Source organism: Dendroctonus ponderosae, unplaced genomic scaffold (assembly GCF_020466585.1).
Source record: "Dendroctonus ponderosae isolate FM_Combo_2020 unplaced genomic scaffold, Dpon_F_20191213v2 Dpon_F_20191213_1, whole genome shotgun sequence".
Taxonomy (NCBI): domain Eukaryota; kingdom Metazoa; phylum Arthropoda; class Insecta; order Coleoptera; family Curculionidae; genus Dendroctonus; species Dendroctonus ponderosae.
This window is the reverse complement of record NW_026017110.1, coordinates 49,707,392-49,734,042: the sequence shown is the minus strand read 5'-3', so window position 1 is coordinate 49,734,042 and position 26,651 is coordinate 49,707,392. Positions and strand designations below refer to the sequence as shown.

Genomic DNA, 26,651 nt, shown 5'->3' with positions numbered 1-26,651 from the left:
GTCGGAATCTGCCCCTTTTGGACTTGAGGAAGAAACAAATGCAATTTCTGATAATACTAAAATCTGCACGAAATGCAGTCTCCTTCATTACTATAACGAATAAGCCGGGGAAAAAACGTTCCCGATTCCAGTTTAATTGCCGCAAAGGCGCATGTTCGCAATTAATCCGGCTAGAAACCAAAGCGAAGAACCAGGCTCCAGTTCGAATCCTTAAAAGGGCCTAACGATGTAATTTAGAGCTACGCGAATGATGGTTCCTCATTATGTGTTTAAAATTGCCTGTCCCCGTCGCAGGCTTGATGGCAATGGAACAGAACAAGTTTTATTTGGTTGGGTGGGTTCTCATCGTTCCACCAATGTAAATAGCCCGGGCCAAGTGAATCCTCTTCAGGGATAATATTTACAAATATAAGATTTAATACCAGGTTGTATCTGGGTAAACAATAATCAAAACCGAGATTGAAATTGCCGTTGCGAGGAACCTGTTTACTCTCCCGCTGGATTACTATGCAGTAATTGCTTTGCAGTTTATTGAGCGATGAAATATTAGTTTTAGTGGTGGTTTGCCCGTATTTACAACAACCAATAACGGCAGTAGGTTTGTTTCCCCAAGTCCTTAAAGTATTTAACTCAATTGGCTCAATTCACTTTACATCGAGAACAGATTTGCTCGAGTGTAGTGAACGTTTTTGGAGTCCCGGCATAAGTCGATTTTTTTTAAATTAAATAATGCCAATACCTTTGCTGGAAGTTTCGGAGCAATAGAATTTTGAAAAAAATGCCTTTTCCATGTTCAAAAAAGTTTTTTCGAAAATTTGCCAAAAAGTTTGTTTTTAACTGTTAAACAGGCGCAAAAATTGTCGCTGTAGTTTTCCGTGCTTCGGAACAATAGACATTTGTAATTCTGCATGTACAGCGTTCTTGAAAATTTTTCAAAATTTTCAAAAAAACTGTAACTTGAATTCAGGACAATGAAGTTTCTAAGGGATGAAAAGGGAAACTTTATCCGTTAAAGAACGCACAAATCGCCGATGTAGCTTTTCGTGGTTCGATGCAAATGAATTTTGAAAAATGCATTCGCCTGGTTGTTAGACAAACTGCTGAAACTTTGCAAAAACTGCTTTTCAATTCGGACTGACTGAACTTCCAAGAGGCAATAATTGAAGCTTTTTGTCATGCTTGACATGTTAACATGACATTGTAGAAGGAATTTTTGAAAATTCGCCGAAAACTTTCTTTTGAATTTAAGCTGACGAAGCTGCCAGGGGATGAAAAGTGAAGCTTTCTCTGTTAATAGCGGCAAAAATTGTCGCTGAAGATTTCCGTGCTTCGGAACAATAGAAATTTGAAATTGTGCCTGTTTCATTCACGTTCGATGTGGTTAAGAGAATTTTTCAAAATTAAAAAAAAACTTCAACGTGAATTCAGAATAATGAAACTTCCGAGGGGTGAACTAGGAAACTTTTTCTGGTAAATGGCTCAAAAATCGCCTTAGTAGCTTCTAGTGATACGGAGCAAATGAAATTTGAAAAAATGCTTGCTTCATGCATGAGGTTGTTAGAGGTGTTGTAAATTTGCAAAAACTGGCTTTTCAAGTCAGACTGACTGAACTCCCAACAGGTAAGAATGGAAGCTTTTTCTATCCAAAGACCTAAAACGCACCACTGTGTTTGTGTATTTGCTTCGGTGGATATGATTTTTGAAAAAGTGCTTGCGCCCCTCACATGACATTGTGGGAGGAATTTTTGAAAATCCGCCAAAAACTTTCTTTTCAATTCAGGCTGATCAAGCTTCCAGGAGATGAAAAGTGAAGCTTTCTCTGTTAAACGAGGCAACATTGTCGCTGAAGCTTTCCGTGCTTCGGAACAATAGAAATTTGAAATTGTGGCTGTTTCATTCATGTTCAAGGTGGTTAAGAGGATTTTTGAAAATTTACAACAAACTTTAACTTCAATTCAGAACAATGAAGCTTTTATGGGATGAACTAGGGAACTTTTTCTGTTAAATGGCTCAAAAATAGCAGCTTCTAGTGGTCCAGAGCAACTGAAATCTGAAAAAGTGATTGAGGCTGTTAAACCAATGGTTGAAAACTTGCTAAAACTGAGTTTTGAATTCAAACTGGCCGAACTCCCAAGAGATAACAAGTGAGCTTTTTCTATTCACAGAGCTAAAACTTTATTTTCTTTGTAGGAAATAATTTTTCACAAAATGCTGGCTCCACGTCTTAGGAGACATTTTTGAAAATTGTAAGCTTCTAAGGAATGAAAAATAAAGCTTTTCCTGCTAAAAGGCGCAAAAATTGTCGCGGTAGCTTTCCGGTACAATCGAGCAAATGAATTTTGAAAAACTGAAAGAAATTTTTAAGTGTTCGCCAAAAACTTTCCCATTAATTCAAACTGATGAAACTGTAGAGCAAATGAGAACAACAAGGAATTTTGAAAAATATCGTGTGTTTCAGGGCTTTGGAAAAATTGGCTTCATCAACATCATTCGAAAGATGTGGCCTAGAGTTTTAGATATGAAAACGATGCAAAAACACCTCTTTAACCTCGACAACGAGAACTGGCAAAAACATGATTTTGGCCAACAGTAATTCTTGCTGAACGAGCAGTGGAAACGTGGCAGCAGAATCGACGTAGTGAGTGAATCCCCCGCTCAACCAGTCCAAAGTAAATGAATGTTGAGAGCTCGGGGAAATAAAATGTAACAGTTTTAAACGCCACTTGGCCCGGAATCCTCTAACTGAACTCGTCGAAAGTTCTAAGTAAAATCGTATACTCTTTTTACGATCCTTTATTTTAAAATAACTCCTGCCAAATAACTTTTGCTGCTATAGGGAAAGTTTTACGGCGCAATTCGGTAAAACTGGAAAAGTAATTTATACTGGGAAGGAAAACACTTTATCCCGGTAAAACCAATGCTGATGAGCGAACGGCGAATACTTGAGAGGAGCATCGAATAGATAAAGCGTCAATATTTGCCAAAGGGCACGACGAATAAGAAAATGCTTTTAGCAACTGATAGTTCGGTGTCGGTTATTATAAAGCCGGGATTTAATTTGTTTTGGGGGCCGGTTTTTTTATGCTTCAAGACTTCGAGCGCCTCATTGCCCGCCCGGAAATACTTTTCCAGGCAATAGTGTTAAAGGAAATTAATTAAGAAACGGAAATTACTTTTAAAACTCGTCTGGATAGTCGCGTTTTTTGTGCGATTTGGAGCGAAAGGGACGCAGATATTGATCAACAAAACCCAGTTTATTACACACTTTTCCGATTAAGTAACTGATGCATTCAGAGATCGGCCCAATTAGCAAAGAAAGGCCAATTTCGCTACCGCACAATTAGCCTCAAATTTCAATTCCATTGTGATAGAGGGCCGAAATTTAAATCCAGTCATTCCGACAATGCTTCCAGTCGTTACCGGAATCGCTTCTACTCTATTTAAGTACTGTTAACTGCCAGAAACTATTCGGCTTTAAGGGCCATTTAAAAGTGTATCTTCCCAAATGCAATTTAATGATAGCGGGCTCAATTTTTATGATTCTCAATGGGACGAGAGGTTGTCTGGAAAATCTTTTGTTCTTATGAAATTTTACAATCAAAGGCAGGAAGATGATGTTGACTTGGATACATCACGAGCGCAGCCAGAGAAGCAAAGTTGTTTTTGAGCCTACCCTGGGCCCTCATTGGCTCAAACGGGACTGTTGAAAATGAAAATCTGGACTAGTCGTCTGTTAGTTAAAAAGTTCAAAACACCAAATCCTCAGTCACTAATACACAATGGATAATGGAGAGCAATAAAGTCAGTTCCACTCTTTTCGATTTGTCCTCAAACTAGCGTCTTTCTTTATGTTATCAAGCGACATAATAAAGGAAATGAAAAAGAAGATTGGATATAGTTTTATGGCTGCATTACAAGCCATTTGAGCGCCATCAGCGAAGTTATAAAAGTTATTGTCCGGTCCCTCAAGCGCCCGCAGGCCAGACAGAATTCGCGTCGCAGGAAAAGCGCAACATTTCATCGTTCTCATCAAGCAGGATTTTCCATACTTGAGCCTGTCATCCGCAAATAGTCTCGGTAAGTTATCGGGGCCGTATTAGTGTGTTATTCTTATCCCCCCACATGTCGGAAAGTTCGCCTAAGCCCTGCCGCTGACTGCCGGTAGCTGATAACTGACTGCTGGAAATTTAAAGTTGCGCCAACTGTCCTTTCGGGAATATTTCCACCGTGGGATGGGGAAACAATTTCAGTTCAACTGTTCATCACTTCGTGTCAGCGGCAAATGTTTCGGAATATGAGCCTCAAACTTCACTCAAAGAGATTTAGAATTGCAAAGCGTTGCCAGGAAATGGAAAGTTCGACCATTAAACTCTTCACAGGTCGCCGTTCATGAACCAATCGCCTGCAGGAAACTTTATTAATAATTTCGATTACCTGCAGGTCAATGTGGGATTGTGCTGGATGAGCTGCGAAACTTCAGGCTGATGTGGTTTGGTTTGGAAAGTTTCCTTTGGCGCCTATGTTTAACTGCTAAAGTATCATCAGTCCCAAATTGTCTTCAGGGTCTTTTGGTTGGCCAGTCGAATGCAGGTCAAATGCAATTAATTGAGTGCAACTTTCCAATGTGAAAATGCCGGCCCAATTCACTCCCCCCATTGTCGTATTTTCAATAAAGTGAAAAATATGTTTGGCTCGCCTCGACCCGGCGCTCTAATAGACCATAAACCCAGTTTTAATATCGGAAAATGTGTTTTTAATCTAATTCCTCTTCCTTGAATGGGAATATTAGAAGCGGGCACAATACAAATTTTATAAATGTTATTGTTGTTACCGGCAATATTATGAAACGGCGCATTTAATTTTGTTTTTCAATTTTTCCTTCCATTGTAATCAAATCGGAATTAATGCGGTTTAGGTTTTCATTTCGGCGTCATTGCCGTGTGGTTGGCGTTATTTCCCTTGGTATTTTGGCAATAACACGGTTATCCGTCTACCACTGGGCTAAACTGGTCATAAATTGAAGACTGCTCCAGAATCGATAGATTAGTAGGAAAATACGACGTGAGGCAATAAAAGCCCACCCTTGGGACTTTCGCCACTCCACATCCAAGCAGAAAACGAGTAATGGACGCCATTTGTTCCACCCCGCGAAATTAACTACTTTAATTAGTTTGAGACACCTTGAATTTACGTGGCCTGTCTGTCATTGGGCCGATTCCCCAAGAAATTAGCCGATGTTTTCCCCATTCATTGTTGAACTCGGGGCTCAAGAATCGAAACGACTCACAGACCTTTCGACTCCTTTAACGGCCTTGTGATGTATTTCGACAAAGATAATGAAAACAATTCCGGTCCCCCACCGAAGAAAATCAAATCATGAAGACAAATGGCTATCGCGACATCGCGTTGAGGATGGCTTTTGAATTTTTTAAATCTAACGCCTAGTTGCCTCTCTGGGGCCGACACGCCTCTGCTCAAAATTGGCTTATCTTTTATAACGGCCCTTTTATTGCCTGTCATTTATCTACCAGATTTTTTTTCGTTTTTATCGCGATTTATTAGTTGTAAGTAAGTGGGTCTGGTTTGCGAGATTTCAGGTTCACAGTTCGGCATGCAAGTGAGGAGTTGATTCCGAAAGATGTACAATTCTGACATGGAAAAAATGTGCTGGGCACTAGGCCTGGGTATCTCATTGAATTTTTAGGAGCTGGCGCAGTGCAGCGCAGTAACTCGGTTCCGTTGCTGGGAAAATATTGATGACCTTTTTTTATTAATTGTTTTAACATTTATTTTAACGTCCGTGATAAAATACTGACAATCTAAGGCACACTCTACGAAAAATTATCAAATAAATTTTACTAGAACGCTTTCCCCCTTCGTCGCTTTGCATTTCAGCATTTTCGAAATCCGTTTCCAGCTTTGAATTTGGCACAAAAATCAAATATTTTTTTATCAAAAAACGAGCAAAATCAGCGTGTTTATAATAGATGATTTGGAAAACTCGTCACCCCCATCCCTCTGGAAACTGTAGAGTTTGTTAAAAACTTGTGGTCTCTTAGTTTTGACTGATTTTTTTTGTTGCTTTACTTTCTACGTAAAGAAGTCTGGAAGTCTTTAACGCGAAAAATTACACTATAAATTTAGAGCTTTCTGGGAATTTTACAAAAACTTTTTTCAGTGTTGAATTCGGGACGAAAACGAAAATAAATTTCTTCCGTCTTTTCCCGAAAACCATTAAGGTTTTCTCAAAAACCTATTACAAAACTAAATGTTTTTAATCAAAAGCGCAAAACAAACCTTTTTTGATGCTTTTCTTCTTTCCTTGAAAGCATGGGGTCTATTCAGCGAAAAAATACAAAATTAATGCTGGTACAAAATTAATGCTGTTACAAAATTCTCCTCATTCATCGCTTTGTAGGGAATTTCAGAAAATCCTTTTCAGCTTCGAATTTGCCACAAAAAACAGAAAATTTGATTTAGTTTTTTAGTCAAAGTAATTAAGATCTTGAAATCACGTAAATATCTTGAAAAAACGACCAGCGAGCAAAAGTTTATAAGAAATTATTTGGAAAATTCGCTACCCTCATCGCTCTTAGTTTCTTAAAAATTTTAGGTCTTTCTAGCTTTAGCAAAGATTTTATCAATCGATTCTTTCTACTCAAAAACGCGTTGTTTTTTAGCTTTACTTAAAAATACTGACAGTGTTCAGGTATTTTCTGTGAAAAATTATAAAATAGATTATTTGGAACACTCGCCTCCTTAACAGCTTTACAAAAATATTTCTAAAACTTTCGCAGCTTCAAATTTTCGACAAAACCTAAATAATTTTTGCCCTACAATATTTCCCGAACAGAACAAGCGAAAGCTCATAATCAATTATTTGGAAATCGCGTCTTCTTCGTCACTGTGAATAATTTGGCTTTTTTTAAATTCCGGTTTCTTCGCTTTTAGGACAATATTTCTAAGGAAAACACTCTCCCAAACAGAAAAAATCGTTTTTTCCTAACGTTTCTCTGTTAAGAACTGGCAAACTAAGACTTTTATGCACAAAAATTAAGAGATCGATTTTACCAGAAAACTCGTCGTTTTTAGTTTGGTCTTCTTTATCGTCTTTTTCGAATACCCGTTTTACCTTTGAATTTGGGACAAAATCAAAACAAAATTATCTTGTTTTTTTTTTTCGAATAAAATAAAGTTTTTCCGGTTTTCCGAAACGAATTTCCGGTTTTTCCCATTTTCGACCAAATATTTGAAAGCAATCGTTTCTACAGAAAAGGTAACTCAGTGAATTTTTGTTGAGTCGAGGATTTGTTTGATCCTAAAATTCCAGTCTCGGTCATCGGTAAATCAGTTATAATCATTAACTCAGAGAGCGGCAACAACTCAAAAGCGCAACTGAATTACCCAGGCCTACTGGGCACAACTTCGACACTAAACACTTTTCTCGGTTTACTTTGCAACCAGATCGACGTAGTTTGATGTAAATTTGTGCCGACTGGTAGGAAATAATCAGAAGCAAATTAAGTGAAAACATTGTTTTCTAGCGTGCGAAGCAACGCTTCACAACAAACACTCGTCTGTCGCGATTTTTTTGCAGTCAGACACTCTGGACATAGTTGGATGTTGAAGTCTTCGGACAATACACTGGTTGGTATTATTTAAAAGCTAAATAAGTGAAAAGCAAGTGTTTTTAGGGCTCTAGTCAGTGTCGTGCCCCAACAGCTCGACACAACTTCACAGCAAACACTTTTCTCGACTTTTTTTACGTCAAACACTACGTCGACATTTTCAAATCTTATCTTTTTCTGAAAGCCAGATTTATGCGCGGTTCTATTTGTAAATATATAACCATGAATGTTGCGTTTTATAGAAAAACGTCCTTTATTTACGTTAGAAAAATGTGAAAGTTGAGTCTATTCGAGACATTTTCTAGGAATTCTTCAAACCTTGTCCTTTAGTAAAAGACTGGTTTCGGCGGCGCGGTTTTATTAAAAAATCCTAACTCGGAAACGAAACGGAAATGCAGAGTGCGCGACGCTTTGTTTTATAGAGGAAGGTTGCGTATTTATGGTCGAAAAGTTTCACACTTGAGTCTATTTTCGGCATTTTCTGAACATTTTTCAAATCGTCTGCTTTCGTAAAAGCCTGGTTTAGGCCAGGTTTAATGGAAAATTTATAACTCGGAAATGAACCTGACATTTTTAGTATGCAATGTTGTGACTTATAGAGGACAGTCCTTTGTTTATATTTGAAAAATATGAAATTTGAGTCCATTTGACAGATTTTCTGAGAATTTTTCAAATCTTGCTGTTGGCTGTTGCAATGGCTTGTTTATATGCGGTTCTATTGGAAAATTCATAAGTTCGAATCGATGTGGAAGTGTGTTGCGTTTTATAAAACACAAACAAAAGGCGTTTGGTTACGTGAAAAATGTTTCCAATTTGAGTCTAATTGAGAGATTTTCTGAGAATTGTTCAAATCTTGCTCTTTCATTTGGGCTCATTTATACACGATTCTATTTGAAGATGTGTCCAAATATAACCAAATGGAGTTCTATAGAGAAAGTCGCTGGTGTATACTCAAATAATTTCAAGTTTGAGTCTATTTGAGAAATTTTTAGAGAATTTTTCAAATCTGGCGGTTTTCTGAAGAAAATTCATAACTGGGGGCTTAAACGCTGGGGAAATGTAAAGTTTGCAACGACGCGTTCTATAGAGAAACGAAGTTCTAGAACCGAAGCTGTTTGTTCATAACTGGGGAAGACATTTTTCTGTCCGTAATTCACAATATCTGTAAATCCAAGTTCTGTGAAATTGAAGAGTGAAGAAGAAAGAAGCTGTATCTCAAGACAGTTTTCTCAACTATTCCAAATGATGTGCCAATCGCATAACGTTTCTAGCTCAATTATGTTCGCTTGACGCAAAATCTCTTCGTGCTTCCGAAAACTGGCGAGAATATTTGACGAAGTTTAGCAACATTTTCTATTATTCCAGTCAAGGAAGACGTACTCCCGACGGGAAGTGTTTTGTCGGCCAAATGTGATATGGGATTGACGTGTCTGCGAGCACAGAATTAATAAGTAGGTTCGGGATTTCTGGAGCACTTGCCAAGAGCCGAAGCTACACTTGTTAGCCTGGATAAATCGCAACCAATTTAATGATTGAAGATAATGGGACGCTCGCAAACGTCGACTGTTCGAGCTGAAATCGTTGAAATTTGGCAGTGTTTTAAATGGTTTTGTTTTTGTTGCAGAGAGACGCGCTCAACTTGGAACCCTCCAATGTAGCCAACTGCGTTTCCAAAGGAAAAACGGAGGTATGTATCTGCACACACACACACACACACACACACACACACACACACACACACACACACACACACCTCAGTTTGCATCCGAAACTAATTGATTTTACCCGGATTAGGGCAGTTTCCCTTTCACATTTGCCGTCAAACAGCGCTTTAAACATGCAAAGTGTACTGTGGAAAAATTACGTATAAATGTTCTTAGGAACTGCTCGAAGGGAAATATCAATTCAGTGGTCACGCAATACGAACATTAGAATCGTGTTATTGAGCCGATACGTCAAAAAGGGCGTTTTCGAAACCGAAAACTTTGGTTTTCCTGCTCCGCGTGGCTTTTCACGTGCTGGGGAGGGTCTCGTGTTGCTATAATATGCCCAATTTGGTAAAAGAAAACAATAGGAAAAAACCCCCATGTTGGGCCTAATTATTTCTTAATAACGTGAAACTCACCTATTCGGGCTGGGGAGGAAGGAAATTATTATTAGCCACTTTGCGGGTCGCAATCAATTTGCTTTCGAGCAGGACAAGCTGTCAAAGATACACGAATTATTAAGGATTAGCCGAAAAACTACCTATGCACAAGTGATAAAACACAAAGGAAGGGTTTTCATAAAAATTCCATTGGAACAATTTGTCGCATTTTTCCCCAGGCGGTTTGCCAAAACACAAGTAAAAACTACCACAAGAACCGAGCGCTACTTTATGGCGCTATAATAAGGGCTAATTAAAAGTTTTACAAGCCGCATCGCTGTATAATTACAAATAATTTCCCCCCGGCGTATTCCCCGAAACTAAAACGTTCCAGGCTAGAGTAAAGTTTCTAAAAGTTTTATCGCACACCTGCTTTTACGGAGTATTATATAAACATTATGAATAGATTAAATTATTTCAGCTCATTCCGGGCAATTCTCAATTAGGGCCGTTAGCGTTCAGTGGAACGCCACCGATTCCACCGGATTTTAAGCCATTAGACTTTATCCATCAATCAATCAATTTCCAAGCGGGCATTGGAGGAGGCCAATTTGCGCAAGGAGATTCTGCATATGCATTTGAGGCAATCAGCGAATATATCAGATGCACTTAGAGCGACCGTGTTTTGAGTTAGAGTGAAGCATTTGCAATGCAAATCGGACGACAAATTAAATCCAATCCTCCAGATTGATTCGCACTATCTAAATAGAAGCGAAAACAATTAACTGGACGCTAACAGGGTGTGCAAATAAAAACAGCTACTCGGAGGCGCAATGGGACTTAAATGGGGATAAAACAATATGGCCCAACACTCCGAAGGGTCGGGCTGCGCTGCGACTGTTGCTGTTTTATGTATGGGCTACATCCCATATGTGTATGCGGCATGTCCCCAGCTTATTCCTGCAGTATCTTAGATGGGATGCATATTCTAAAAGCAGTGGGAATAGGAACGATGAGAAACGTGTTGGAAATTAAATTTGGTCCTCGCCGTTGCCTGCACTACTGATTTCTATCAAGTGGTGCAAGCAACCACATTAGACACTGTTTATGACCTCAATTTGTCTGTTTAATGACCCTTTTAAGGCCGGCGATCGAAGAAATTGGGGCAGTTTGGTGTGTTTCTTCTTTTAACTGTCTGGTCTTCGGGCCTATTTTTACATAAGTTTCATCGGTGTAAAACTCTTTATCATTCAGCAGCTTCGGGGGATTCTGCATATTATTAGGCAAATGTAATTTTTCTGGTTAGAGTTTGGACCTAATTGCACACTGCTTTCTGTCTTAAAAGACTGTTTATAGTCATAGTGTTTGAAACTTGAGTAAATTTGAGGCGTTTTCTGTGAATGTTTCAATCTTGTTTTTTTAAGCCTGGTTTAAGCACGGTTTTATTAGAAAATTCACTATTCGGAAACGATACGGAAATGTAAAGTGCGCAGCGCTGCGTTTTATAGACGAAAGTTTGGTGTTTCGAAATTTCACACTTGAGTCTATTTAAGGCCTTTCTGTCCTTTAGTGAAAGTGTGGTTTATTTAGAAAATCATAACTCTGAAACCAAGAGGAAATGTAAAATACCCAATGCTGCGTTTCATAGAAGAAAGTTCCTCGTTTATAGTCGCAAAGTTTCAAATTTGGGTTTATTTGAGACATTTTCTGAGAATTTTTCAAATCCTGTCCTTTCGTAAAAGCCTAGGTTTATGCGCAGTTTAAGTTACAAAATCATCAACTAGAAAACGAAGGGGAATTGTAAAGTGCTCGATGCTGCGCTTTATAGAGAAAAGTTGCTTGTTTATGATCGCACAGTTTCAAATTTGGGTCAGTTTTTGGCATTTACTGAGAATTTTTCAAATGTCCTTTTCAAAAAGTCTGGTTGATGTGCGGCCTATTAGAAAATTTCGAGCTCGGAAACCAAACGGAAATTTAAAGTGTGCGACGCTGCGTTTTATAGAGAAGAGTTGCTTGTTTATGGTCGCAAAGTTTGGGTCTATTAGAGCCATTTTCTGAGAATTTTCAAATCCTGTCCTTTTATAAAACTCTGGTTTATGCGCGGTTTTATTTAAAAAATCATAACTGGTAAACGGAGCGGAAATGTAAAGTGCCCGAAGCTGCGTTTTATAGCGGAAAGTCTTGTGTTTGTTTGTGTTGTGTTTGTTTAAAATTTGGGTCTGTGTGCGGCCTGTTCTGATAATTTTTCAAATGTTGTCTTTTTCAAAAGCTCTGTTTGATGTGCGGCTTATTAGAACATTCCTAGCTCGGAAACCAAACGGAAATTTAAAGTGTGCGATGCTGCGTTTTATAGCGAATAGTTGCTTGTTTATGGTCGCAAAGTTTCAAATTTGGGTCTATTTGAGCCATTTTCTAAGAATGTTTTAAATCTTGTCCTGTTCTAAAAGCCTGATTAATGCGCGGTTTTATTAGAAAACTTATAACTCGGAAACAAAGCGGAAATTTTTAACACGCAATGTTGCAATTTATAGAGGAAAGTCCTTTGTGTATATTTGAATTTTTTGACATTTTTTTTAATCTTGCTCTTTTCTCAAAAGCTGGTATATACCCGGTTCTATTAGAAAATATAAGTTGAAAACAATGTGCAATTTGAGTCTAATTGAGAAATTTTCCGCGAATTTTCCAAATCCTTCGCTTTTTTATGGCTGATTTATGCGCGGTTGCAATTAATAATTCATAATTCGAAAATGTGGAAAAGTAACATACGTGTAGGAATATCATGTTTTAAAGAGCAAAGTACCTTGTTTAAGTATGATACGATAAATTTCCATTTATTTTATGCACGTTCTGAGAACTTTGAGGCCTTTTTCACAAAGGCTTGTTCGTGAATCAAACTTGTGGGAAGCAAAAAATACCTTTTGGCAGCAAACTTGAACTTTTCCAATCAGTTTGTCGCAAGCAGAAAACGATGCGACTGCATTTCCATGGTGAAAAAGTAGCATAAAATTGCCAATTATGGACCATTTTATTTTTTATTATGGAGGATTTTTTTTCCCGATCTTGTCGCAGCAGCGCTTTGAAATAAACGAAACGGTGAACTTTCAAGTTGCATAATTTCGTTTCCCATATCAACTGTGAAACAAATGGAGCCGGTTTCAGAGCCATTAAACTTACGGCATCTAATTTAATCCGACACAGCGCGAATCCAAAACCTGAACATGAAAAGTTATCCAGTTATCCACTTGTTCTATAAATTTTAACTTGCAACGTGACAGTTTTACATACTGCCTATTTTATATTCCGAATAACTCTATACGGAACCGCGGGTGCAGTCCATATACATGCAGGCGTGCATTTTACTAAATTGGATGCAAATCAGCATTAGTATTATTTATTATGCGAAAGTTGGAACGGTTCGAATTCACTCGAAAACATCCCCGGCCCCGCATCCATTTACCATCAACGGACGCAGAGGCGGATTGTACACTAATTACGATTGTTTTTTTGATTTCCGATTTTGAAAATGAAAAATGCCCTTGTTGCAAGAGCGCGGGATTTATGGGCGAACACAGCAAATGCGCTTTTCGTGTAACACGAAGCATTAAATTCCCAAAAACCGACAGCCTGTTTGCTAAACACTCATTTGTTGGAACTGGATTAACGATTTTTTTGAACAACCACTGATTTATATGGCTTAATCCTTAACAGATTCTAGGCGGGCGCGGATTTTCGAACTTTTCGGCTCGAAACCGCGCCATTAAGAGCCGTGAATAGCACGTGAAGGGTTGGCCTCAATCGATGTTTGCTGATATCCAGCGGTCCAGAGCAAAAAATCTGGAATTCATGTCCGTTTTCCCGATATAATTAGCCAGAGCACCATCAGGCTAAGTGCTCGTAATTGGAAAACGAGCCTCTTCACTCCATTTGGCCGCGTTTAGGGATTTCGAATTAATATCCAGGCCCTTCTCTCTTCATGTGGTAGTTTTGAAATTTTAATCGGCTCGTGATGGACGGGTTTTATTTTACTTCTCATATCCATTTTCACTATTAACCTTTCGCATATTATTTACCGGATTTGGTGGGATTTGATCCGCTCAGCCCGGTTCAATTAGCTTTATGGTAAATTATACTTTGGGCATTTGATTGATTCCAGGTTCCCGATCCAACTAGAATTATCATTTAGGATTTTTAAATCACAATTTCCTCAACAAGCCTGTGATCCCTGCCTCACCGTTCCGGTAATTATTAGTTCGTTTAAACGAAGCCAATTAAGGCAGTTGCGTAGTGTTGAGAGCCAAACTTGCACAAATATGTCGCCCAGCAGGTTCCTGCAGAACATGCGCCACATTCATCCAGGGCAACTATTTAAACAATCAACCAGGCCCCGGAAAATATTCCACTATGCAGAAATATTTTGAGGTTTAATTTGAGCTGGGAAGAAGTTGCGTCGAGGGCCCGCTTTAATTAAATCAGGAATACGGTGCCACGAGTCGTAATGCCGCTAATTGTCGGAACAAGAACACTATTCGGGCTCCTTTTTATTGGCCCGGATTTAATGGAAGAAACGATACAATCTCCTTTGGAGGAAGCGAATGGAGATGACATGGAAATGTTGCTCGAAAAGCTTAATTTCACGACGAAGAAACCTGCCAGATCAATGATGGCCTTTAATTCCTAAATAGCTCACAATTTCAATCTGATCTGATCCTGCAATTTCGGTTATTCCACCAGTCCGATACAAAAGTGCATGCCGATTTTTACGAATTTGTTGCGCGTGCCTTCGCTGAGACGAAATGCTGAAATTTCGGTATCAATCATTCTGAATATTGGTTGATTTTCCGAAGAAGTTCTAACTAGTTGTTGAATTTTCACATATCTCACTCGAAAGCGCATGGCTGCCTAAAAAATCAGAGTGTGTAAGTCCAAACAGCTCAAAAGCTGAAATTTCGTATGTTTATAGAAGATGCATTGACTGATGACTCACGAAAAACTCAGTTGATTCCGTCAGCACTCGTTAAATTTCTAGAAATTTTACAACTCTCGGTTGTTTATAAATATGTCCCAACAGTAGAAGTCTGTCTTTGAAAATTCACAGCTCGCAAGTCCAAACAGATCAAAAGCTGAAATTTCGGGCGTTTATAGAAGAAGCCTTGACTGATGACTCAAAAAAATGTGAGATGAATCGAAACCCTCGTTCAACATCTGGAAATTTTGGCTGTTAACATTTAAACATGTAAACTTTCGGCTGTTTATAGATGTGTCCCAACAGTACAAGCCGGTCTTTAAAAATTCATAGCTCGCAAGTCCAAACAGACCAAAAAGTGAATTTTTGGATGTTTATAGAAGAAGCCTTCACTGACGACTCAAGAAAGACTCAGTTGATTCGTAAAATTCGTTGAATTTTGAGAAATTTTGCAACTCTTCTGTTTGTTAATGTGTACCTATCAACTGTACAAGCCTGTTTTAAAAAATTCACAGCTGGCAAACCCAAACAGACCAAAAGCTGAAATTCCCAATGTTTATAGAAGAAGTCTTGACTGTAGAAAAACTCAGTTGATTTCGAGCACTCGTTGAATTTCTAGAAATTTTGCAACTCTCGGCTGTTTATAAATGTCTCAACAGTAGAACTCCCAACAGTAAAAATTCACAGCTCGCAAGTTCAAAGTGATCAAAAGCTGACATTTCGGGCGTTTATAGAAGAAGCTTTGGCTAATGACTCGAAAAAAAATTCGGTTTATTTTGAACTTTCGTTGCAGTTCTAGCAATTTTGCAACTTTTGGCTGTTTATAAATCTGTCCCAACAGTACAAACCTGTTTTTCAAAAATCAAAGCTCACAAGTCAAAGCAGATCTTTAGCACAAAATTCGGATGTGTACAGATGAAGCATTGACTGACCACTCAAGAAAAACTCAGCTGATTCGAAACATTTGTTTATTTTCTAGACATTTTGCAACTTTTAAAATGTGACCCAACAGTACAAGCATGTCTATGAAAATTCCCAGCTCGCAAACTGAAGCAGATAAAAAGCCAAAACTTGCTTTGGTTATAACTACAAGAACACTATTCAAGGTCTGATGAGTTACTGAAAGAAATGCCACCTTTTTAAAAGGCTAGATGTTTTTGGCCCGATGATTAACTGCTGCATTATTCTTCTTCCTGAAGCCATCAGCCACTAATTCACCCAGCAGGAAGCTCCCAAAGTGGTAACTTTGGGGAAATTAAATTCCCATGTCAGTGTGTTAAGTGGAACTATTTGGGTCAAGCCCTAATTCGCATTTCGTATCGGCTACTCCTCAAGAGCGTGTAATGGGAGGTCACTCAGCTTCACATGTGCTATTTCGAGCCTCCATCTCTCTAGTTTATCGAACTTTCAATGCCCAGGCTTGTTAATAATTTGTCTGGCCCCGGTTTCCTCCTTCGACTAAAACAAACGACCCCCTATTTGCATGGTAAGTAAAAATTTTCCGAGGAATATACTGGCGCGGCTGACGCCGAAAATGTGAATCCACATGTCTGCGTCTAATATATTTTTACAAGCACGCACGGACCTGCAATGCAAGGAAATTGGAGAATTTCATTTGGTAAAAGCATGTAAGGGCCACAAATCATTTACATATGCATGGAAGTGCGGCAGGAGGACAAATGGGGGACAGTTGGAGAGTTGATGGCACGAGGAACTAAGGGCTCAAAGGCCGCTTAATAGGGCTTTTAAAAGTTGACCCTCCCTCAAACCATATCGAGTTTCGACAACTTAGCAACATAATTCGCAACTAATTTATCGAAGTAACATCCCTTCCTCCGCTCTAATCCGCTGCTGCCGCAAGGGAAAACGTTCCAACTCGTAGCTGTCCTAAATCCTTTTATATCCATCGAATTGGAGTTGTCGCCGCACTGTACACCCAGTTCTCCCGCGTTATTGTGTGCAGAAATCAACAAAAACGAACTTTAATTGCTTCTGCAATCCACGCTTTTATTTCCTATTTTTCAATAAGCAGACCGCACTAAATCAACTGAGGCCTGTACGGTTGCTCAAGAGTGTTCAGACTATTTTCTCATTTTGCCAAAGAAAGAGCATCCAGATCACCAGATAAGAATTTGAGTTGACCTGCTGGAACTTGCTAGCTGCGCATTTTTAAGAAAGAAATTCTGACCCAAAATGACAAACTGTCCATAAATTCAACCAGTTTTCGAATCGATTTAAGCTTGTAGACTTATCAGGCAGAACGTTTTCTATGAATTTTAATTTTGAAGCAGGTGATGAATTTTCGATAAACATTTTTAATATTCAACAAATGAAATTGTCTCCTGATTTAGGTGTGTTCACTTGAAAACTGCAACTCTGAAGATGCCAGCCGTACGCGCTAGCGAAACGTTGTTATTAACTGGAAAAGCACGAATTGAATAGAGCAATTTTTCTATTAATCCGGTGGCCCTCAAGGCTTTGAATGCTTTCTGAAACCTTAACTGTTCCAAAGATTCTCAGAAGGCTTAGCGTTTTTTTGAAAATTCGTTAAATTTTTTAGTGTAAACAGGAAGCAGTCAATTTTTGAAATTTTTGGAGAATTAATTGATTTTGCAGTGTAAACAGTTCAGAACAGGGAGCATTCAAATGATACTCAGAAGATTAGATTTTGTTGTGAAAATTAATTACATTTTAGTGTAAACCGTTTAAAGAAGAGGAAACATTCAATGTACACTCAGGAGACTTTATAATGCTTTCAAAAGGCACGCTCAGAAGACTTTAAAGTGTTTTGTGAAAATTTATTAATTTGAGAGTGTAAACAGTTTAGAACAGGGACTATTAAATTCACACTCAGAATAATTTCGAGTTTTTTGTCAAAATTAATTTAAAAATTAAGCTGAGGAACATCGCGAATAAAAATTGAAGCAATAAATATGCCTCATCTGGCTGTCGAAGGAATCAGCATTGAAAATGAAGCCAAAACCGAAAATATAAATCCTGAAAAGTTTCCGGGATATTGTCCGAGATAAAGATAAGATAATAAAGTGCGGCTGATTTATCGGACCACCTAGTAGATCCAGAATAGCCGTTAACCTCCTCCAGTCGTGTAGATATTCGGACGGAATCGATTCCCCATGGGGCCAACTTCTTACAACTCCGAAGAAGTTAACTTTGGCCAGTAAAGGGGGGACGATCGCCGATGAAATTGCCGAATTACACGCCGTTGACCGAAGGGACCATTCTTTTCTGCGATCGCTCGGACTGTTAAAAGCACCCGATTTTCCTGTTGTTTACAGTATTTATTGAACCCTTTGGGTTCGAGGCAGTCGCTACTCGGGATTTATGGTCGGTTGGGTTTACCCATTGTGCAAACCCTCAACTTGCCGGTTTTGTTTCGAATCGCTCAACTGAACGGTTCACATGTGTATTGTTTTTGGCCCGATTAACTTTGACATTGTCGAGTTATTAAGCAAGAAACTAGTTCTTTACATGGCTGATTGTTTCCAGTTCTTTTGCAAGTCGGGCTTAATTACAATATGTACTTACGTTGAAATCCGGTGAAGTGGAAGTTTCCCATATTCATATCTGGCATTTTCATACCTGAAAATGAGACAAACTTTCAGCCAGCAATATCAACAAATTTTAACTCCTAAAGCAGTTGCCTGAATATGAAGTAATCTAAAGTTTAGACGAACTTTCCGGGCTTTCTCGCCGTTTCCTCAATTTACGTTTTCTGCTGCTTTCGAATTTATTTCATTTGCTTTAAATAGGATAAATTGAAGGCGCAATTGGCATTTGCTCGATCAACGATTTTCACCACGCCAATGGACGGGAAAATTCCTCCACAGTACATGTTTCCGATTTTATTAAACCTGTTTTCCTAGTGCACTTCAAAACTAATTTTTCTTATTTCTTTCCAGCATTTTGACTGCAGAAACCACATAAGAGTCATCCAATCGATGGGCAATGGAGACCGGTTGTACGTGTGCGGAACAAACGCACACAATCCGAAGGACTGGGTGATTAATGTGAGTTTTCCCTCTAGGACATGGGACACTTTGTATATATTTTGCCATCGTGTAATTAATAAGATCTGAAGGATGTTCCATGTAGAAAAAGACCCCAAAAATTGATTATTAACCAAAAAAGCGCCTTAAAAGGAGCTTAATTAAATCTCGACCTGTGTGACCGGAATTATGGAGGGTCTTTTGAGCGCCCACTTCATTTCATCTCATCTCATCTCATCAATTACATTTTGACTTGTATAAATCTCCCCAGGGGTCTAAAACAGCAAGTTAATTGAAAATATGTGTGTTTTGAAGGTAGGGGATTCGCAATTTGCACTCTTTTTCACCAGTTTAATTTCATTCCCAAACTTTTTACGAGCGTAATTTGGTTTATTTATGCCTGCGCCCGGATTCTTCATTAAAACATCTCGCACAATGCCCAAATAGTGGACAATTTTTATTAATTACCACGCTATTTACGGCTCTAATTCGCTGAATGCGCTGATTAGTTGAACATGAAAATTGACTCTTCGTTTACCCGGACGCGTTTAGACGAGAGCTTTAAAGGTACATTCATTGACACGTTGGCAGAGCGAAAGGAGACGGTGACAGGCGGCTTAATTAAGCTCCATTGGGGGATTCATTTTTTTTTAATTGGTGTTTATTTTACTTTGCATTGTTCGGATTGATGAGGGATCAGTTTGTTCTGCAGGCTGCAGTTGAGTCGATTTTATGTCGCTTGTAAAGTAAAGTAAGTTCGTATTTTCAACTCAAGTTACTGTGGCTAATAAACGCTTTTAGTGGCTAATAAACTTGTTAGATAGAGGAAATGATAAATGGTCGATTCAATAATGGTTGCGAATTTGTATTTTTTATGAATCAAACTTCCCCATCTTTGCTTTTAGTTATTCGTTCTGAGTGGACTGATAAAAGCAAAAACTTCCGTTGGTATGTAGTCAAAGACTTTGAGTGGATATTCCAATCACACGTGAGCTCGCTTGAGCAATTGCTTCTCAGTAAATTTTCTTCAAAACGTGAAGAGCTGGAAGATTGTTAGATGGCACATTTGCGCTAGAGGCTCAGGCAAGCTGAAATTGACGCGCTCAATGAAACTCTGTTAAACCTCTGATGGACTTTCAGCCCAGCTGGACTTTGAATGCATATTCGAAACACACATGAACTCGCTTGAGCATTTGCTTCATGGTAAATTTGTTTCTTCGAAGCGTGAGGAGCTGGAAGAGTCCAAGTTTTTCATCTTTTTCCAACCGTCAGCATCAAGGAGAATTTGATGTTGACGGTTGGTTGGAATAAGCGTCCCAAACTGTGCTTGCAACTCTTCAGACCTTAGTCTCTTCAATTTCGTTCAACATTTTGAGTGAGCATTTGCTTGGAATGAGGCAAAAATCCTGGAAAATGTAGATTCGCACGAAATGATCCCGGGTAATATGCAATTGTCGTTCGTTTTCTGTCTTCAAGGCCCTAATGTTTCTGTTGCTCGTTCATGTCTTTGTCGGGAAAAGCTAGCGGTGCCTTGGTAGGCATTTTCTCCATTTCCTCTTCGGGAAAAGCGCCATAAATGTACGTGTCAGGACTGCAGCACCTCGGGGCCATCTGTAATGCAACAGTGAATATTTCATACTTTACAGAGTGCTGAACGAAACGGGCTTATCCTATTCCTCGGGCAGGTTTTACCGAATTGCATTTATCAGCTCAATTCGGTGGCTTTTGTCTATTGGGCGTACAAAGTGGTTTTGTATTATGCATAATGCTGCTGACAAGATAGAAGGTTTTCCAATGAACGGATTTTTCCAGGCGAATTTGACCCATTTGAGTCGTAACATCTTCGTCCATGGCATCGGCATGGGCATCGCGAAATGCCCATATGATCCGACTGACAATTCGACGGCCGTCTGGGTGGAAAATGGTAATCCCGGCAATTTGCCAGGACTGTATTCAGGTGAGTTGTAAAACCCCATTTCTCCGCTTAAACAATGCACCAGATTTGTGGGTTAGTGTTATGTATTATTTAGCCAATGGAAGCTTCAGTGGGCATTAAACTTTCAGGAACCAATGCCGAGTTTACAAAGGCGGACACTGTAATTTTTCGAACTGACCTGCATAATTTAACCACCGGCAAGAAGGAGTACAATTTCAAAAGAACACTGAAATACGACTCCAAGTGGCTCGACAGTAAGTTCAACTGCATTATTTATCGTGTTATCTGTGTATTTGCATGATTTTTTTGCGATGAGCATTGAGCCCTTTAAGCCATCCGCACTAAATTATTGACGATTTTTTTCCATGAAAATTACGTGGGGCTTTAACGAATTTACTGTGTAATTGGTCGTCGAAAATGTCCATTTCCAGAGGACATGCCGGCAAATCCATTTAACACCACTGTGGGCTTTGTTTCGACTAGTTATTTGAATTTTATTTTTCAGTTCATCCATAAAACAATGTCAAAAGTCGCACCTCCATTAGCGGCTTTTCTGCTCTGCCTACAGCTTTATTAATGTGATTTTGTCATAGTCTGGAAGAAGCCGCATAAAACATTTTATTACCGCCGTAAAAGGCGCTTCATCTCTTGGAGGTTTTTGCGCTTTAAAGCGCGCCTTTGCCTATTGGAAAGCCCACATTTGTTTCGACTGATCACCAAACTGGATAAAGCTTTTGGAGTAATAACCGAATAACCAATCTGGACACGTCCGAAAGGTCGTTTAATAAACTCAGCCAGGCCTATAACGTATAATAACGCAAATGGACGCTCATTAGTAAAACCATCCGCATTCGTAAAAATGAGAAACGGAGAGAATGTCGTTAACCGGAGGGTCGACTTAGGAATATGACTTATTTTCGTTAAATTGGACGAGGTCCACTGACTTTGATGATTCCGGGCGCGTTTACAGCGTCCTATTTGCCGAACTGGACGGTTTTTATTACCACAAGGCTCGTACTCCTAAATACTTCGTTCACGAACTAACTATTCACTGCTTGGAATTGTCTCTATTTAAGGTGCGAAAGCAACCCTCTAGATCTGAGCGGGGAAACCCCAGCTGCAGGAAATGAAAACAAATGAGGCAAAAAGTAGCCCAACTAAATCCAGAGCCGAAACTTCATTATCCGGCTGACAGCCCTAAGGAATCGAAATGGGGCCCATTAAAAAACCTGCTGCTCCCAACTACCATAAAACTTTATTAAACGAGCCCTCCGAACGGGCGAAGAAGTCACATCCGCTGAGCATAATTAGAGCCATCTAACAGGTGGTGCCCTGCCCTGTATCTTGTCATTTCGCATTTTTTCCTCCTCATTTCCATTCGTTCGCCTGCATGGTGAATTAATCTCGGCCTGGCGCTCTCTCCATTGTTACAGAACCGAACTTTGTCGGCTCCTTCGATATCGGCGACTTTGTGCTGTTCTTCTTCAGGGAAACGGCCGTCGAGTACATCAACTGTGGCAAGAGCGTATACAGTCGCGTGGCTCGTGTTTGCAAGAAAGACACTGGAGGCAGAAATATTCTCACTCAAAATTGGGTCACCTACTTGAAGGCGCGCCTCAACTGCTCTATTCCTGGAGAGTTTCCGTTCTACTTCAATGAAATACGTAAGTCTAAGAGTTTTTTCAATTTGCAGCTTGGTAGGTAATGCTGAATGGAACACCTTTCTTGGTAAAATTGTACAGGAAGTTCAGGCACGCCACTGGAAGGAAAGTACATAACTTCAACCCATCCAGAGGTAAAGTTAAAATCACTTCCTTGGAAAGGAAGTTTTTAAAACAATTTTTATTTCAATTGACATGGATTTCAGCTTCAAGATACAACTGTTTGTTATTACAGGCTTGTGTGAATATATACTGAATTAATGCTGATGAGTTCACATGCTATCTGTGAAACTAAAGAACACTATGTACTTCGTAAGCATAATTAGATATTTCCTTTATGCTTAGCTGCGAAATAGAATATCATGAATTTGTGAAGTTGGCTAAATAGGATATCATAACTGTAACGCTTTTTTTGTGTCCCTGCCAGTGCCGTGCTCGTAGGGTTTGGCTCAACTCGGACTGTTAAGAAATGCTTTAATTTGTGTGCAACATTTGTTTTCACTTCACAAATTCACTACAGCATATTCACCCATTTTCACACATTGGAATTGCAGGCCCTCAAATTATGAGTTATAGATAATATACACCCTGGCCCTTAAAGGTAAAAATTGAATATTCTACATTTGTTTCGCTCAAAATTCCTGGTTCTTGCTACTTTCCCTTCATAGGTATTTTAAGTAGGCGGTTTTAAGTACAGATTCTACTTGTCTTTCCTCTTCAATCCCTCTTTGATAAAAGGTTATTCAACTATAATTTTTCCTTGAGTTACTTCTGCTGTAACTGTTTCTTGTTCAGTTTTACACAATTTATCTTTGTGCGCATTTTTATACACTGGGCCGCAAATTTAACGCATGGCCGAAATATTTTCTAACTTTTGACTGTGGTTTTTTTTTACCGGTAACCCGATTTGAATTTTTTTATCAAATCACAGCTCCACTCTTGAAAAAAAATAAAATTATTATCTAAGCGAAAAAAATGAAATACACGTTTTGTACAAGATGTTTAAATACTGCTGTTTGTTTTAGCTTTGTAGTTTGCTACACACACGATGGCCCAAAAATGGTTCGTTCCTGATTTACAGGGTGTTGAAATTTAATTTAAAAAATACGAAATAAATGCCATAAATTTCTTGAAAACGCATCGAAATATTTCCAGAGACCAATAGCTAGGAAAGACGCATGTTTTGCAATAAAATAATTTTGTAAAATTTTGCCAATGTCGTGAAAAATATTCCTGCAGATGTATCATTTTGCGTTTTTTCATTAAATTTCAAAATATGTGACCGATCATAAAACAATTATTTTCTCTCGAAATTACTCAGAAGACAAGCTGCTAAACTGTGTAATACTGTGCTGAGTTGCGCTTTTGAGTTGTTGCCGCTTCGAGTTAATGAGTTTTACCTCATTGGTTAATGAATTATAACTCATGGCCGGTGAAGGAATTTTAACATCTAACAGAAAAAAGCCATCCGCATTCCTTTTGCGCATACGATTGCTTGAAACTATTTGGTCCAAAACGGGAAAATACGGAGATTTTGAATAAACTTTCAAAAATTTTAGAGCGGTGATGGTGACGAGTTTTCCAAATATTGATTATACGCTTTTGCTTTATCTTTTGGTCCTTTTTGGATAGAATCTAAATTTTGTCGAAAAAAACGCGGAACCTTTGTTTCGATTTTGTCCTAGATTCAAAGGTAAAACGGGTATTCGAAAAAGACGATAATGAATACTAAACGGTAAAGACGACTACTTTTCTTGTAAAATCCATCTTTTAACTTTTTTGCATAAATGGCTCTCAGTTTGCCAGTATTTTACAGTAAAACGTTAGAAAAAAAAACGCGTTGTTCTGGTTCGAGAAAATTTTCTTAAGAAATATTGAAATAAAAGTGAAGAAACCAGAATTTAAACAAACCAAATTATTCGCAGCGTCAAAAGTGACGAGTTTTCCGAATAATTGATTATAAACTTTCACTTATACTGTTCGGGGAAATATTTTTCGAAAAAAATTAAAAAAATATATTAGGGTTTTGTCCAAAATTCGAAGCTGCAAAGGGTTCCAGAAAAAAATTACAAAGCGGTTCAGAAGCCGAGATGTATTTTATAATTTTCTCAGAAAATACCTGAAGATTGTCAGTATTTTAAGTAAAACTAAAAATAATACGTTTTTTGCGTAGAAATGCTTGCTTAATAGAAACTTTGCTAATACTGAGAGGACCTGAAAATCTATAGAAACTTGAAAAATATTCAGATCGATCAGGGTCGCGAATTTTCCAAATATTTAAATCAAATAATTTAAACAAACTGAATAAAGTTATTTGTTTTTGGTGCAAATTCGAAGCTGAAATGGTTTTCCTAAAGTTCCTTGCAAACCGATGAATGAGGCAAATTTTCTAGCAAAATTAATTTTGTAATTTTTGGCTGAAAAAACCCCATTAATGTCTAAAAAGAAGAAAATCTTCAAAAAATAATGTTGGTTTGCGTTTTTGCTTAAAAACTTTTAGTTTTGTGATCGGTTTTTGCGAAAGCGGATCACGGCAGAAACGGGATAAATTTATTTTCGTTTTTGTCCCGAATTCGACGCTGAAAAAAGGGTTTTATAAAATTCCTACAAAGCTACAGATTTACCTTGTAATATTGCGCGTAAAATACATTCAGATCGTCAGTATGTTTTAGTAAAACTCTATAAAATAGAGCGTTTTTAAGTAGAAAGCAAAGCAAAAAAAATTCAGTCAAAACTGAAAGTTCACTAAAAGCTATCCAGTTCGTTTTTTGATTGAAAATTATTTGATTTTTGTCCCAAATTCGAAGCTGGAAAGGAACTTTGCTAAAGCTGAAAAATTCCGAAATTTTAAAGAAATGTTAAAAATATTATTGATAAATGGGCCTTAAAATAAATCGAAAATAAGTAAAAAAGTTATCAACATTTTCCCAGCAACAGAACTGAGTTGCTGCGCCGGTGCGTTGGGTTGGCACCAAGCCATTTGCGTGGCACTGCGCCAATTCCTAAAAATTAATTGAGTTACCCAGGCCTATGCTAAACAACGTATACTTTTTTCTGACTCGCTCAAGAATTAAACTGGCAGAAAACATGACAGTATTTAAACACCCTGTACAATATATTTATAAAATTTTTGCTTCTTGCTATAAAATCTTACAAGCTAATTTTTATCCGAGAATATTTATCGGCCCACCTAACCGGCCCACTTCCAATATAACTCTCTCTGTCTGGATCGTCAATCTAAAAGTTACTTAATCCAGAGAGCATCTACCGAGTACCGGGCGACAACAAATTCTACGGCACCTTCACCACGTCCACCAACGGCCTGATGGGTTCCGCGATTTGCTCCTTCACTCTCGCCGACATTCAAGCAGCCTTCGATGGCAAATTTAAGGAGCAAGTAGGTGTATCCCACTCGACCCAACCAGGCAGGTTTTTATAGAAAATTCGGTCGCTTTCAGGCCTCGTCCTCTTCAGCGTGGCTTCCGGTGTTAAGCAGTCGCGTCCCTGAGCCCCGTCCAGGGACGTGCGTCAACAATACGGGTTCCCTGCCGGACACCGTATTAAACTTCATCCGATCCCATCCCTTGATGGACTCCGCCATCATGCACGAGTACGAAAAGCCCGTCTACTTCAAGAGGGACATTCTCTTCACCAGACTGGTGGTGGATAAAGTAAGGGTGGACATCGGAGGCGCTGTGGTTGACTACACGGTCTACTATGCGGGAACTAGTAAGTTCTGGAGCCGCAAAAGGCTGCGCCGATGGTTCTAGAGCGGGGTTGTTCCAGATAACGGCCAAGTGCAGAAAATCGTCGAATGGACCAACGAGCACTTGGAGGGCTCCTCCTCCATTCTCTTGGATATTTTTGACGTCACCCCCGGCGAAGCCATCCAGGTGATGGAGATCTCCAAGGAGCACAAGGCTCTTTATGTGGCCTCGGATAATCGGGTGAAGCAAGTGGACTTGGTGATGTGCAACAGACGCTACGACAACTGCTTGAGATGCGTCCATGATCCCTACTGCGGATGGGACAAAGAGTCCAACGTCTGCAAGCCCTACTCACCAGGGTGCGTGCTTTCAACCCTTTACCAAGCAAAGGCCCCCTAAGACTCTGGTTCGGTTCCAGGTTGTTGCAAGATGTGTCCAACAGCACCATCGATGTGTGCGATAGCAGCGTTATCAAGAAGAAGATGATGGTCACTTGGGGGCAAAGCCTCCACTTGGGCTGCTTCCTGAAGATGCCGGCCGTGTTGGCCTCGCAAACCATCACCTGGTACCACTACTCGAAGGAGAAGGGCCGGTACAAGATCCAGTACAAGCCCGAGAAATACGTGGAAACCTCCGAACATGGTAGGTGAAGACTATGATCTG

At 39.0% G+C, this 26,651-nt stretch overlaps 1 protein-coding gene and 1 long non-coding RNA gene across 3 annotated transcripts in view; one reads left to right on the top strand and one right to left on the bottom strand.

Moving 5' to 3' along the window:
• Positions 1 to 26,651, bottom strand: part of LOC125505805 — a 71,892-nt gene that overhangs the window by 18,005 nt on the left and 27,236 nt on the right. Inside the window, exon 2 of the long non-coding RNA XR_007282425.1 lies at positions 18,224 to 18,277. This is a non-coding gene — a long non-coding RNA (uncharacterized LOC125505805). The remainder of the gene's footprint in view (positions 1 to 18,223; positions 18,278 to 26,651) is intronic.
• LOC109543404 (semaphorin-2A) overlaps positions 1 to 26,651 on the top strand; it is a 158,167-nt gene that overhangs the window by 129,271 nt on the left and 2,245 nt on the right. For both annotated transcript variants that reach the window (XM_048670390.1, XM_048670389.1), the window contains 9 exons: positions 9,253 to 9,315; positions 18,598 to 18,705; positions 20,497 to 20,641; positions 20,749 to 20,874; positions 22,054 to 22,284; positions 25,539 to 25,678; positions 25,740 to 26,010; positions 26,068 to 26,347; positions 26,407 to 26,630. In XM_048670390.1, coding sequence (XP_048526347.1) covers positions 9,253 to 9,315; positions 18,598 to 18,705; positions 20,497 to 20,641; positions 20,749 to 20,874; positions 22,054 to 22,284; positions 25,539 to 25,678; positions 25,740 to 26,010; positions 26,068 to 26,347; positions 26,407 to 26,630 — 1,588 coding nt within the window. The remainder of the gene's footprint in view (positions 1 to 9,252; positions 9,316 to 18,597; positions 18,706 to 20,496; positions 20,642 to 20,748; positions 20,875 to 22,053; positions 22,285 to 25,538; positions 25,679 to 25,739; positions 26,011 to 26,067; positions 26,348 to 26,406; positions 26,631 to 26,651) is intronic.